The 16426-nt window shown below is 38.2% G+C and overlaps 1 protein-coding gene across 1 annotated transcript in view; it reads right to left on the bottom strand.

Moving 5' to 3' along the window:
* Positions 1-11120: 11120 nt before the first annotated feature.
* The window catches only part of commd8 (COMM domain containing 8), an 85734-nt gene continuing 80428 nt past the window's right edge, over positions 11121-16426 (bottom strand). The window contains exon 5 of the mRNA XM_039751391.1: positions 11121-12100. Within this exon, the coding sequence (XP_039607325.1) occupies positions 12080-12100 (21 nt within the window). The 3' untranslated portion in view covers positions 11121-12079. The remainder of the gene's footprint in view (positions 12101-16426) is intronic.

A 16426-nucleotide genomic window follows, 5' to 3' on the forward strand; every position in this document is an offset into this window, starting at 1 on the left:
GATGGATCAATGTACTTGTTATTGTTTTTAACCACCATTGTATATTTCATGTACATTCGTTTGAATGATGAAATAACCCTTCTGGATTTCTGACTTCTCTTTTAAACTTTTTTTTTTCTTGTGGTCATGGGACTTAAACCCTGGAGACTGCAGTGCATGAAAATCCCAGGAGGGTAGCAGTTTCTGACATGCTAGAACTACCATGGTCTGGCAGCAACAGTAATTCCACTGTCAAAGATGCATAGATCACACTATCAATTTTTTAATAAAGTGTAATTTTTACCAAAATTTTTTTTTTTTTTAATTCAATAATATTCCTGTGGAAATTGCTGCTTCATGAGTATAACATGCTGGGCTCTGACCTCACTCCCTGACACAGGCTGTATGCAGTTTACAAACACCATGGGTTTTTGTGGGTTTTCTGTTTACATCACAATGCATAAAAAGTTAACTGGGAACTCTGAACTGAACATAAGGAATGTTCCTGTGATGGAATGCCACCCTGCCCAAGGTAGATTCCTGCCTTGCATCCAGTACTTCCAAGTCAAGTAGCTTTATTGTGATACCATCCATACAAAATGACACAGTTTACAGTAGCACAACACAATGCTCCCCAGGGCCACGGTGTGACATATGTGACAGGCGTCTGGTCACACTTACAGGTAATCTAACCTAGACACCGTTAAAATATCCGACTATGCCACCCAGTTTTATTAAGAGACTGGGAACTCTTGAAATTTACTGATAATACCGTGTTTCCCCGAAAATAAGCCCTACCATGATTTTCAGGCTGCTCTGTAATGTAAGCCCTACCCCAAAAATAAGCCCTAGTCAAGATCGTCAGCTGAAAAGTAAGGTACCTAAGGCCAGGTTTATACTTCACGAGATGAGACGCATGTACCTGAAACATCCGTTAAATTCCGAGGACACCTTGTCACAATATCTCTGAAAAAGATGTTTAATGATTATACCCATCAATTCGGGGATGTGCCCATTCCAGCAGCATCTGCACAACACAGAAGCAAAATGCCTGGACGGCATCAGCTCACCTCAAGGTGAACACAAGCACACTCATACACTTGCCGTCATTGTAGCTTCACCAAATCCCCATACCTTCATGTCTTTGGATAGAAAACTGAGCACACTGTTGAAACATGCAAAGGGATGTGACTCCCTGCGAGACAGCAGCGAGACAGCAGCGAGACAGCAGCGCTACCGCTCTGCAACCGTGCCATTCCATATGTGTAACTATTAGCAGTATTCATTATTTAAGCAAAATTAACAATTTATCTGTAAACTGTAACATAAATATTTTAATGCATTTCATCATTAAAGTGATATCAAGTATAAATCTAAGAATTCTAAATGTGCAGAGAGCTGGAATATTATAAGTGTAATGTCTTCTGTGTTGGGCGATGCTGCTGTCAGTTCAGGAGGAATCCTTAGAAGCGCATAGCGATTTAACAACTGGGTCAGTTTTAAGATGATGTTTACGACAGTCTGCTTTAATGATAAAGTAAACTACAAGGTTAAAGCTGAAATTTTCACTTTAATCACAAAATAGACATTTTAATTATGTCCTTATTTTTTTTTCTCTGTGGCTCACATAAGCCGCCGTACATTCTGATGGTATATTGTAAAGGCGCAAAAAAAAAAAAACGGCACAGAAGATGGTATGTGAGACATTTTAAAACGTGTCGTGTCATTACTTTGGGGAATATGCGACTCTTGAATATAAAAGCACCATGAATGCATTTGTATGTCAGCAATATGCTTCACCACATCGAACCATTCATCAAACAGTACATGTATGGCATTACACATGACATGGGCAAAGCAAGTAAAAGAAAAAAAAATATATAATGTACTGTACTCTACTCAACTGTAGTAGCCTATACTAAAAATGTAATTGAATAAATTATGGGTAAATAAATAAATAGTAAAAGATTTAAATAGCTAGGAATAAAATAACAAGTAATAACAGAGGCAACAGCATTAACAGATGTCCTGTGTATAGACAGACTACATGGAACAGATGTGAAGGCTAGTGAGAGTTCAGTGTACATAAAGCCAAGGGGCAGAAGCTGTTGCAGCACTTGGTAGAAATGGCTTGGATTCTATAGAACCTTCTGCCAGATGCAAGTGGGACAAGAGACTACAGAAAAAGTGGGAGCGGTAGTTCACAACATAGAATGCTCAATAAAGATGTCTTTAATGGAGGAAAGATGTTTTCTGCTGTGTGCACAACCCATTGCAGGACTTTGCAATCAGACTGACTGCAGTTCTGCTGGTCAGAATGTTCTGGATGGTGCCCCTGTAGAATGTGGTGAGAATGGTGAAGGTAGGCTTACATTCTACGGCTGTGGAAGGAAGTGGATAATTTGCTGTGCCTACTTGGCTATGGAGGTGGTGTTAGTTTTCCAGGCAAGCTCAGCTGCCAAGTGCACACCAGGAGTTTGGCGCTTTTGACCAACTTCACCATGGACCCCTTGATTTGCTGTGGAGTGTGGGCAGCATGGGCTTTCCTGAAGTCAACAATCATCTCATCTTGTCCATATTAAAAGACTCTGTTGTCCTTGCACTAGTCCGCCAATCTTCATGTCTCCATTCTGTAAGATGACTCATTCCTATTGCTGATGAGACTACCATTGTTGTGTTGTCAGTAGACTTAATGATGGTATTGGAGCTATGCACAGCCATGCAGTTATAAGAGTGAATAAGAGTGGGCTGAGTACGCAGTCCTGGGGGGAACTGGTGCTCAAAATGATGGTGCAGTCTGAGGTCTCTCTACCAGGAAGTCCAGTTCCGTAGGAAATTGTAGTACAGCAGACTCAGCTTCCAGGATAGGCAATGCCCCCCAGCAATCCTGAATTAAATTAAACAGATCTGCAAACACTATGTTTTGTCAGCCATAATAAAAATTGAAAATGAAATTGCTTAAGCCCACTGGTTACATCTTCATCTACAGTGCTGGCAACATTTTCTAAGCCAGTCACATTAATATTTACAACAGAGTGATGCAGAAGAGACTTAAGGCTGCAAGCAGATGAGCCACAGCAGCAGGATGAATGCTAACTTAATGCTCCGGTACTCAGATTTACATATACGTTTTGATAGTTAAAGCGGCATGCCGCACTGTTAGTTTACAATCCAAGATTCATCAAGGCAGTTTAACACTATGTTACACCTGTCAAGGTGCATGCCTTGAATGCTCTGTTGCAGAAGGGATCAGAAAAGGGAAAGCAGTGAAAACTGTTAAATGAAGCCAAAGGTGTTGTGACAGTTCATGCACAGAGGCCTCATCTGCTTGCAGCCATAGCCTGTTCATTACTTTGCTGTAAATATTAATGTGACTCACTTAGAGAAGGTTGCCAACCCAGTAGATAAAAGAAAAGAAAAGGTAAAAACAGAAATGTCCGCAGGCATTCTTGCATTAAATAAATAAAGTAGGCCCTGTGGAAAAAGCAAAAATGTTTTCCAGTAAAAGTAACATAACAAAAAGATATTTAAGTGTTTCAGATTTGGATACAGGTCAATATCTTGTTGGGGAACGTTTGGCAATGCCTCCTCATCTTTACCATTCCAGCTTGTCTAAAGGCTGTCCAAGAAGTCTAACATGACAGTTGTTGGACATTCTTTATCAGTTGACACAATCACTGTAATTTATTAGGGCCCTTTATTAGTTGTTTTATTATTTCTTCCTTTTAGCTACAGACAATAGTAACTTAGTACATACAGTATACTTAATGCTCTTCTTCTAAAATTGCCTCATAATATTGTATATTCTATTTTCTCTTTAGTAATCTTAAAGTCCACTAGGGGGTCAATATTTATGACTTACATCCATCCATCCATCCATCCTCTTCCGCTTATCAGAGGTCGGGTCGCGGGGGCAGCAGCTTGAGCAGAGAGCCCCAGACTTCCCTCTCCCTGGCCACTTCTTCCAGCTCTTCCGGGAGAATCCCGAGGCGTTCCCTGGCCAGCCGGGAGACATAGTTTCTACAGTGTGTCCTGGGTCTTCCCCGGGACCTCCTCCCGGTTGGATATGGTCAGAACACTTCACCAGGGAGGCATCCTGATCAGATGCCCAAGCCACCTCATCTGACTCCTCTTGATGCAGAGGAGCAGCGGCTCTACTCTGAGCCCCTCCCAGGTGACTGAGCTTCTCACCTTATCTTTAAGGGAAAGCCCAGGCACCCTGCGGAGGAAACTCATTTATGACTTTTCTTTAAATATTCAAAATGCGTTTTGCCTGAAACGTATCATAAATACAGACAATACAGTAAAACTAAAGGAGAAGAGCCATTCTCTGGAATAATGGCTGTAGGGAATTGTTCTATTTTTTTTCTTTTTTTTCCCATGTTCATAAGATTTACTTATGAACGCTTTGAAATCACTTTTTTTCCCCAGCATCTCCTGATTCCCTGGTGTGAGAAAACCCTGATATATATGTACAGTTCAACTTGACTTGATGTCTAGTTATGCAAGATGGTGAGCTTTTTGGGGTTTTCCACTACCTTTGTCCCTCTAGACCCCAAAAAATATTTTTGGACCATATTTTCTGCAGGAAATGATGCTCTTATGATAAAGAGTAAACTATTAGGTGTTTTCAGCATTAATAGTCAAAAAGAACTTGATGTTGTGCATGCCACATAAACCAGCCCCAGGAAAGCTTTAAATAATGGGGATCGATAATACAGGCATGTGGAGTGTCATTTTATCCTATTTTGAGGCTGCTGATCATGAATGTGATATTTTGATATTTGATTGTTTTACCAGTGGTCCTAGCCCTCTAAGAGCCACTCTGAAAAGTTTAGAAAGGACAAATTTCAAACATAAGCATAAGGGGTTTTATTTTGGACTATTTCAAGGTCAGTGATTAGGAGTATGATGTTATTTTTGATCCTTTACTAGGTCCTCTATGGACTTTATCAGAGGATAAAAAAAATGACAAATTTCTATTCCGATCAAGAATGTTTAGACTTTTAGCATTTAAATTGAAGCACTAATTTAACTATTTCAAATATCTGACACAACTATTCTGTTTATTATGTACTTCTACCACATGAAGTAAAGCATTACATTTCTTATATACAATCTGAATAGTACTAATTCCGTTTTTTTTTTTTTCGCCAACCTCACACAGACGTTTATTACTGCCTGTTGGCCTGTAATGAAGACCCATGCTGTAGAGTGTTTTGTCATGTTCTATGAATGTGATGTTGTCATGTTCAGACATCACAAACCTGTTATTGCTCAATCTCATATGTCAGACCTCCTTGAATTTTTTTAATTAGCTGTGCATGTCTGTGAATACAACCCCTTAATTTGCATTCCTGTCCCAATTCTGGGCTTGAAGTGAGGACATTATCTGCAAAAAGGAATGATTAGATTGTGGGTGTCGTAAAATGGGTTACATCTTTATAATAGCAGATAAACAAATTGGTGGGTATGAAATCTGTGGATAGCGAGGATTTATTTTAACCGATTCAATCAGTGTGCTGGAGGTTAACTGCATTATACGACTGCGGAAAAATCACACGGAAACATAGAAGTGTGAATGGGGCATAATGGAAAATTTGAAAGGGCAAATCAGGGTTTTGAAAAATATCTTCAGTGCCATACCAACCCATATTAAACTAAATGAAGTGATAACTTAACCCTTGCAGAATACTGTAGGAATAGTCATAGATCACATTCTACAGGAATATCCCTTCTGAGTGTCGGTTTGGTTACAAACCCCTATTGCGATTCAGTTCTGCAGCTTCTTCTGCTATCTCCAGTTTAGATTTATTTTTGGCTAGTCTGGGCCACTGTTTGGGATAACTTGTTAACTAGCAAAACCTTAGCTAAAGAATTTGCAGATAAAACAAATGAAAAGTTTCAGCAGATCACAAGAGCAGGCAGATGGTGTGTGGCTCACAACATCTGCTTGATGGTTTCATTCCTAAAAAATGGTCCCAAAATATATCAATCAATTTAAGAACATTAAAAACAGAACCTCACTTATAAGCTAGCTTTACCAATGTATTTCAAGACCATGTCCTCTTTCCACATATCTTGACTAAAACAAAGAATAGCCTTTACTCCCATTTGGTTAGTGTTCAAATCCCATAAAGATTGCACTTTTGTTCCTTCAAGGTCTTGTATAATCCCCATAATGGCATCATCAGTTTCAACAAGGTTTCTGTTAAACTTTAATGAGAACATTCAGTTAGCTCACTTCTCAGGGAGGAGTCAGGTCAAGAGTGCTAACATTTGGATAAGCAGCTACAAAAGCCAATAGATAGATACAGAAGATAGATACGCGTAGATACTACAACTCTACATTAACATTAGTTGGCACATACAGCAAAGTGTCCAAACATTGACGACTTAATGTTAAAAAAAAAAAAAATCAACAAGGGAAAAGAATTGCTGGCTTTTATGGAGGGAAAGGGACCTTTCAATTAGCATCCCAGAAGTGGAACTCAGCCATACAAAGAATCCACTCGTTTTAAAAGTACCAAGCATTCCGTCATTCAAATAAGTCTTTTACTTATCTTGTTTAAAATTGACTGCACCCATGGCAAGACCTATTTGCAAGCACCACCATCTAGCTCCAGCATCACTATGCCACATGTTTTGGGAATGCAATAAATTAACACAATTTTGGACCAAAATCTTTACATTCTTCTCAAACTGCCTTGGTGTTACAATCACACCAAATCCATTAACAACAATATTTGGCATAGTCCCTGATGGCATCTAAGTGCATAGGGAAACAATTTATTGTAATAGCCAACAACACACAAGTAGCAAATAGACTTACCTTGTTGAACTGGATGAATCCCAACCCACTTCATCATGCCTTCTTTACCAAGGTGTCAGCATGTTTGGACAAGGTTACGTCCTCTGTAATGTGGATACTGAGGTATTTGAAGCTGTCGATCCTCTCCACCTCAGTGCTATTAATACTATAGTCCTATTTCTTTCCAAAGTCCACAATCAGCTCCTTTATTTTGTTGACATTTAGGAAAAGGCTGTTGTCCTGACACCAGTGTAAAATATTCTGCATTTCATCCATGTAAGCCTGCTCATTATTGTTCAGACATCTTGACAATGACGTTAAGAGTCATGCAGAGCACTTCAGTCATACATAAAGAAGCAGTATAGCAGTAGCAGTATTAAAAAGGAATTATTTGCCTCTACCTCAGCCCCTGACAAGGTTTACTGGAAGAATAAACCTACAATGAAACAGTACCCAAGGTATTTCGACTCCCTACTGGGTCCTCCAATATTACATTACCACTACATTGGGCAGTAGCATAGTGACCTGTAAGTACTCTATAGGCTATCCCTTATTTACAAACTTATTTACAATAATCCCTCAATTGAGGCTCCTTTCTGCACCTTCACTGTTCTTTCCACACTTTTTGGTTCAAAAGGAGAAGTTTATTACAACGTTACATTTGGCAGAATGAAATCCCTGTTAAACTGAAATAATTTTATTTAAAAAAATGCTTACCTTTAAAGAGCGTCATGTTTGTGTCAGCTCTCAGGGCCTTGTCCTGCTTTCTGGAGAATTGTGCCTCTTCTTTCTCCAGGCTGGCTCGCCAAATTAGGTTGTGGAAAAACCTTCCTTCTGTTTTCAAAGAAGTCATTCACATAGACCAGATGAAAAGGCAGACTGTTGGCAGACCGATTCTTTATTTGCTCACAGATACTATATGCACAAATGTCTCAGTCCATGAAGTGAGCAATCAATAAAACAATTCATCTGCTCTGGGTGATCTACAGACTCTTCTATTGATTTTAGCACTGCTTCATGGAAGGGGTGTATGGATTTTCCCATTAGTTTAATCTCATTTTCTAGAGGGGTGTTTGTTACTCATCTATTTCCTTTTAGCCTTAGCATCTATTTTATTTTACCTTAACCTTGGTTGTTCTCCTAAGATGAAGTAAAAGCCTCAAATGCTTAGGTTAAAACAATTTAGTTAAGCCTTTAGTTACATTCAACTCTTAATCTTATGTTTAATAATTCATTGTTATAATATTACATTAAATTGTAAAATTATATAAGTTATTGATTAAAATTCTATACGATGTGCACACTGTAATAGACCAAGTTCTTGTGGCAGAGAAGATTCAAATAAGATTTTTAAATAGCCTCTCAAAGCACTTCATTGCTATATATGTTAGTGTGATGGGACAATAGTCATCCAGACATTGATTGGACTTGTTTTCTTAGACCTAAGGACAATGTTGAATCACTGAAGCATGCTGGTATAACAGACAGGATTAAGAAGAGATTAAATACATCTTGAACAATGGTACAAGCTGATCAGCACAGATATTGAAAAAACATCCCAGAATGCCATCCAGACATGCTGCCATCCTGGTGTTTTTACTGAAAGTTACACTTACTCTGTATTCTGGCAAAGTAAACGCTGCTTACTCACAAATCAGTTTTCCCAATGCAGATGTGTAGTATCATTGACACTGACTGCCATTAGCGGCACTCACATCAAAGAGCGCATGAAAGTTATTACACTTGTCTGTTAAAGAGGTGTCAGCACTCACTGCACTGGGAGCAGTTGCTTTATACTTCATTATTGTATCAGACCTTGCCACCTAGGATCAGACTATTCAAATTCCTCTTTCACTTCCTCCCTTTAGAAATGGATTTATCCCCTTGCCCTGATCTATGAAAATTTTATCATGGAGGTTTACAGAGAGTCCTTTAAACTCCATATCTTTTTATCCTGACATGCAATGTAAATTAGGGACCTAATATACTCAGCAAAAAAAGAAACGTTCTCTGACTTTCAACTGTTTTTACTTTCAGTAAACTTAATGTGTAAATATTTGTATGAACAGTAAAAGACCATAAGACATAAACTAAAAATGTTTCACAATGTGTCCCTGAATGAAGGGAGGCTCAAAATCAAAAGTACCAGTCAGTATCTGGTGTTGCCACCAGCTGCTTGAAGTACTGCAGTGAATCTCCTCCTCATGGACTGGACCAGATTTGTCAGTTATTGCTGTGAGATGTTACCCCACCCTTCCACCAAGGCACCTGCAAGTTCCTGGACATTTCTGGGGGGAATGGCCCTAGCCCTCACCCTGCGATCCAACAGGTCCCAGACGTGCTCAATGGGATTGAGATCCGGGCTCTTCTACTGCGAGGATGATCAGCTGTCCTTCCTGTATCCCTGTAGTGCTGTCTTAGGCGTCTCACACTGCGGACATGGCAATTTATTGCCCTAGCCACATCAGCAGTCCTCATGCCTCCCTGCAGCATGCCTAATGCACGTTCACGCAGATGAGCAGGGACCCTGGGCATCTTTCTTTGGGTGTTTTTCACAGTCGGTAGACAAGTCTCTTTAGTGTCCTGCGTTTTTAGAACTGTGACCTTAAATGCCTACTTTCTGTAAGCTGTTAAGGTCTTAACGACCATTCCACAGGTGCATGTTAATTAATTGATTATGGTTAATTGAACATGCATGGAAAACATTGTTTAAACCCTTTACAATGAAAATCTGTAAAGTTATTTGGATTTTTAAAACATTATTGTTGAAATACACAGTCCTGAAAAAGGGACGTTTCTTTTTTTGCCGAGTATATATACAGGTGTGCCTTTGTAATCTTTGTTCGATCAATTCAATTTGCCAAAGTTGGACTCCAATCAAGTTCTAGACACTTCTCACAGATAATTAAAACAAACCGGATGCACCTGACCATAATTTGAACTGCCACAGCAAAGGGTCTTAATACTTGTATAAAAGAGAGATTTCAGCTTTTTAATATATTTGATAATCTTTATGAAGATGTTTTCACTTTGTCATTCCAAGCTAATTTGAGTGTAGAATGATGGGTAAATATGGCAAATTTATAAATTTAAAATTAAATCTATAATATAAAGAATACAGAAAGTGAAGGGGTCTGAATAGTTTCTGAACCTACTGTATCTACCCAACTCTACAATTTGGGACAACACTGGACATTTTGTTAGACAGCTCTTTGCTTTTTTATTTTTTTGTAATTCTATGTGGAACTACTACAGTAAGTGTAAAGCGTTAGAACCCCCCACCTCAACATCATTAAAGCTGTGTGGAATTACTTAGACAGGGAAAAGAAAAAGAAGTAAGAGTCAAAAGAATAATTGCACCAAATCCTGCAAGTTTGTGCGAGTTTATCACAAGACTACCTGAAAAAAATAAACAGAAGTGTACCAAAGGCAATTGTTTCAGTTTTGTATTCTAAAAGAGCCCACACAAAATACTCGCATAAAAGAATAAAAAGCAAGATATTTGTGCTCTGTTCTGTGGTATCAATGTTTATTTGTGTTATACATTTATTTCACAAACAAACAAATGCTACTCCCAAAACTAGCTTTAAAAAATATTTTAGGGTTGCCTAAAACCTTCATACAGTACTCTACACCACATCCACCACATTGCTATGATCAGTCAGATGACTTTTGCTGGAAGCAGCCAAAAACTTTATAAAAGGTAAATCACATAATCAAACCACAGCTCCGAGACCCTTCTGATCAACTTTAAAATGTTCTACTTCACTCTTTTTGAACTATAATGTGAATAGCTCATCTTGTGTATATTTGTCCATTTTTATAAATTGTTTTGTCTATCCCACCTTCTATATTAATGTGCATCTGTCTCAGATTTCTATCCTGGGTATGACGTTAATCTGCATCCAGCCCTGCATGTAGGCCCTCCAACCTGCAGGGAAAAACCTCAGGGTTGGTGGCAGAATTGGCACTCCAGCCAACATAAAAAAAAACCTCACACTGGTTTCATTCCATCTGAAATAGTGTGGTGCTGAGGTGTCACCCACTGCATGGCTGCACCTGGGTCCTAATCTGGGTTCCTGAGTTGGTTTTTCATGTGGTGGGTGTGGCAATTCGCTGTATCAGCACATTGTCGCATATTTGCTTAACTGGTAACAAGTCTGTTAAATTTTGTGTAACAATTTTAAATCTAAAGAGTTCAAAACATGTTGACTGTACTTGAAGTACTTCAACCTTAATAAATAAGAATGAGTCTATAAAATAAACAAGGACAATGCACCACTACATCAGTCTTATAAAAGTCTGTGCTGAAGAGATGCTCAGGTCTCTACACTTAATACAAAGTGAAAGTCCACCAGTACTTAAGTTTAACACAGTGTTTATTATTTTTAATGTTACCCCTAAAAGCACATATGGTTATACACAAATACATATATGCTTGCATATTTGACTATAGACCCGTGTGCATTTTAACAACACAATTTTTAATCTACAGTAGTGAAAAATGATTATTTTCCCTTTTAGAATTGCAGGTAGAAACCTTCACTATTAAATATTTATCAAAAACATAAATTGCACAACACTTGATAAACTTCAATATTAATCAACTGTAATAATTACCTGCTTTAAATTCCTTCTAAAAAGGCATTTTCAAAAGTTTAGCATTACAATAATTCTTGTTCGTAATGAATCTGTAATTATAAGCAATGCACAAAAAACAACTTGCAGGTGTTTACTCTTTATTTAGGGATACCCAAGTTAACAGCACGCTGCTATTTCAGTATATTCCTGTGTTTTTTGTTGTTCACTGCACACATGATGAAAAGTAATTGTTCTTTACAAACCTGGATGGTATAATACAGAAATAAAAAAAAGACATAACTTTAAGTAGCCTTCTGCTGGTTACATCAATTACTTATTTAATAAACGTGTATAAGCAAACTAATTAAGTGTAATTAAGTCACTGAGAGCATAATATGTTTATAAAAGTTTCATACACTAAACTATAAAATACAAAACTATACCATCTTTGTACACATGTCATGGAAAGTTCCATAAAAAGTTAGACTGCAATATGGTCAAACACCTTTCTTTATATTATCGTTAGAATTCACATGTGTACGCTTCTCTCTTAATATTGGGATTTTCCTCATGTATTTGTTGGGATCTGCTGGAAATTGAACAGTATGTGCCTTTTATGCAAGGGCACTTGATGATGCCATTGTTCTTCTCTGTTGCTTCACAGGCGGTGAGTGGTTTAATTTTCTGCTTCAATGTAAAATGTAAGATTTATTTCAATTGTAGGACAACCTGGCAAATTCAAAGAAAATTAATTAGTTACATTACATAAACAGATACATTGTTAAAAAAAATGTAAGATTTTACAAAATTAACTGCATCAGACCTTTACATAAAATGTAATAACACAGGAAGGAAATTTGAGTGAACACACAATAACAGTTTTTAAATCATTATTTATTGACCCAGAGTTCCAACAGGTTGTTACAGCTCTTTCACAACTAAATACTTCCTATAATTTTATACCAGTCTAACCTCACTGTTTCTTTGCAGAACTGCATTCACTTAGAAATACCGGAACATATAAAAGTATGAGCTGCTTACTTCATGTCCTGTCACTGCATAACTATTGAGTTCAATTCCAAGGCCGTTTGACAGTTTTGTTGCCGAAGGCAATAAAATCTGTCCCAATTTCACAATACCATGCAGAGACATACACATACAGAATATCCTAGTAACACAGGTCAATCACTTATTTAATTAAAAATATACAAATGTAAATAGAATAAAAAAATAATAAAACAATAAAAGTAGAACTCTACAAAAGTTTTATAGAACAATAAAATAACAAAATAGAACAATTTTGCTTGTGAATAATTTACTTAATAGACTTTATATTCTATATATAATAGAAGGAAATAAATACTATTAGAAAAACAGCACAGGTAAATGGAGGGACTGGACATAGCTTGACTTTCTTATGGCAAAATAATTTACAACATTATCCTATTCCTAGTACCTCCAAACCCAAGAAACAAGCCAACCAGGTGGTAGTGATGACAGGAGGAAACTGCCTGGACTGGCATTCACTGGAGTCTGGACTGCGCCTGGGTCAGCTGTCACTCACCCTGCAGTGCCATGCTTGAGGAGGAGGAGGGAACTGGGACCCAGCTGTGTCCATCTGGCAGGCTAGTCGTCACGTGAGAAGACCAGGGGGTGATTACTGAATCCAGGTCCTGGCAGTGGCTAACTGCCAGAGTTGAAGCAGCTCTGCCTCACAGTCAACGGAGCAGCACACTGGTGGTAGCAAGGAGGCCATATGTCACACGAGACACCTGGCACACTGACTGCACTAGTGCATGCAATAGCACACACATTGTGCTGTGCATAGTACAGGTGCTGCTGTGGCACACAACATACAACCGGTCTGAAAACTTTAAAATAAATAAATAAATAAAATAAAAACAGGAATTTCTACAAAGGGTTGCAGTGATGTGCCCTGACCACTAGAAGGTGACCTAGGCCCCTGCCTGGACAGCATATGCCCTGAACTGGCTGGTTTAAGTCAGGACTTTGACTAGACCACCATAGGGGCCTCATGTATAAACGGCGTGTACGCACAAAAATGTTGCGTATGCCAGTTTCCACGATCACATCACAATATACAAAAACTAAACTTTAGCCGTGCACATTTTCATGCCAGCTCAAACCATAGCGTACGCACATTTTTGACTCAGTTTTGCAAACGGGCGGCACACAAGGTCAAAGCAGTGCTAATGTTCCTGGGTGGCTTCCCTTTATTTTTTAGATTCACATCCCTGATGTGGCTTTATCAAATACACTGACATTAACCGCATATTGTATTTTAGTTTAAGGCATGCGATTGTAATCAACACGTAACCATATAATGGTGCAAAGAATGGCCAAACTATTCCAAGCACTATAGCTGGTTTAGCGGTTTTACTCTCGGTGCACCACTGAGTATTTTAACCCACTGTGTCCGAGTGTGGAATCGCAGCTCTACAGCAGCTGATCGGAAAGCTCTGAAATAGATTGCTGAGGCAGCGTGTGCTAGAAGCTGTACCCCAATAATTCTCTCCACTCTTGACACAGTCTATTTACACTTCTCTCATTCAGCAAACACTTCAGAGCCTTTCCTGCACGAACCTCGTGGTTCAGAAACTGTTTCATCCTAGTGCTGAGAAAGAAACTTAACAGCTCACATTGGGGGTAGTTTTGAGACAATTAAGCAAGAAATACTGCACTCTAAGTCTGTATGTACTTTAAGGACCCTTATTTTTGCCTGCTTTAGAGCCTGAAATTTAAAAAAACAGCCCATTCACAAACTTTGTCTTACATCAACTTTTATACAAAGCTCAATCACTTTTTTTGTTTTAGCTTTTTTACATTTCAGCACTTGTAGCAGAATTGCTAAGAATAATAAAAAGTAATTGGGCAACAAAGAGAAGAGGAGAAATCAGCAAATAATTCAATTCTTATTAGTGAATATCCAATTAAGGCTCAGCATACTATACAATAACTATAAATGTAGTATTGTTTTTCTTTTCTTGTAACTTTCTCTTTATCTTGTGAAGCACTTTGAGCTACATTGTTGTATGAAAATGTGCTATATAAATCAATTTTGCTGTTCCTGCTGCTGCTGGGCGGTATACCGGTACATACCGAAAACCGTTTATTTTTTTTATGATATGGATTTTTCTTATACCGCAACACCGATTTAAATTGCCTAAACGACGTTCGGAACATGGCGCAGCGAGAAACTGTTCAAGTGGGGACCTTTTTCACTGCTACACCGCTAAACACAGATTTGTTGCACTAGGGCTTTTTTTCACTGCTACACCACCAAATAGTGGACAGTAGCACCGCGCGGTGAAAATGGACAGAGAGCATTCCGAAACTGAACTAAAAGCAAAGTTGAACATGATGAACAGAAGAACTTTTGGCGAAAAAAAGGAGTCACGTCCGTCGCCTGGAGATAACTTTAGTTTTAAAAGGTCAGATGTGTAAATACTGTTTCTATACTACTGGATAATAGTGCAAGCCAAGTTGTAATTGTTTTATTTGTTTTCAATACAGTGTAATGTACCTGGGTACTGTGTAATAGTGTGACGACATGTTGACTTTATTCTCGTAATTTGTCATTAAAGTAGACCATTGTAAACTAAACTTCATCGTAAAATGAATATTTAATTCACTAGATTTTCTCAAACCCCGTCATAAGTTATATAGCACATTAAATGTTTTTTGTTAAGTGATTCTTAAACTGACTTCTTCTTGCACTAAGAGGAGGCCCAGCAGTGATCGCCTAACAGAATACATTCACTTCATGATCTTCCTGCTCTCTGAACATTTAGAATGCTAAGATAAATACTTAATATAATTTTCATGGTGAAACGCATTAAAGCATACATTAATCATATGGGGGCACGGCGGTGTGCCTGACTTGCATTTGCATGTTTTTCTGGTGGGTTTACTCGGCGTGTTTCAGTTTTCTTTCAAAGTCACGTAGGATGTGGGGTTTTGTTGTGCTATATTGTTGCTGCTCTTGTATGTTTTGCTTGTATTCATCCTGCGATGTGCTGGCGACTCGTTCAGAGATGGGCGCAACTCTGAATGGATGGCATAATTAAACATGTATAACAAAGATATTTTTAAAGTTCTGAACACTCCGTGGGCTAAGTTTATAACTACTTTTAATTTCACAAAGACGTTTATCGTGTGGTGATTGGTTATGTGGTAAAAGAAAAAGGAAGGAAGGAAAAAGGAACTGGGGTTTTGGTACGTCAGACAGAGAGAGCATGCATGCAATAAAGATAGTCCACTCAGAAGAACATGCATTGAATTTTGTGTTTGTGTCTCCGACCAGCAGAACAGAAACCCAACATTTGCACAATATATAAGTTAAACCTGTACGATAGCTATTCATACATCCAGTTTTTTGGAGCCTCGTCACACCTGCCATAAAGTTCTCTACATTGAACATACACCTGGGGACCCCTTACTGCGAGGGAGCAGCACTACCGCCTCACTACCGTGCATGTGTAATACCTGCTTTAATGCATTTCATCATGAAAATGATATCAAGTATTTATCTTAGCATTCTAAATTTTCAGAAAGCAGGAATATCATGAAGTGAATGGATTCTGTATGGTGATTGCTGTCTTCTCTTAGTGCGGAGGAAGTCAGTTTAAGAAGCGTAGTGATTAACCACTGGGTCAGGGAACATAACACAAAGCATTTATTGTGCTGCATTAATTTATGACAGGGTAAATTAAGTAATTGATTAAACATTGATTTTAGGAAGAAGTTTAGTTTACGACATTCTACTTTAATTATGAAGTAAACTATGAGAATAAAGTGGAAATGTCGACTTTAATCTCAACATAAGTGGCGAGAATAAAGTGGAAATGTTGACTTTGTTCTCGACATATAGTTTGTTTTTTTCTTCCCAGTATAGCAAGGTCCATATTAATGCAGTTTGCCTAAATGATGGTTCAGTTGGTAAAGATGTCATCACCAAGTTGAATATTGTGTAATGCACCTGGGCTTGAAGTCTTGAAGTAATAGTGCAACTATCAGTAATAATACTATTATTTA

Source organism: Polypterus senegalus, chromosome 4 (assembly GCF_016835505.1).
Source record: "Polypterus senegalus isolate Bchr_013 chromosome 4, ASM1683550v1, whole genome shotgun sequence".
NCBI classification, from domain to species: Eukaryota; Metazoa; Chordata; class Cladistia; order Polypteriformes; family Polypteridae; genus Polypterus; species Polypterus senegalus.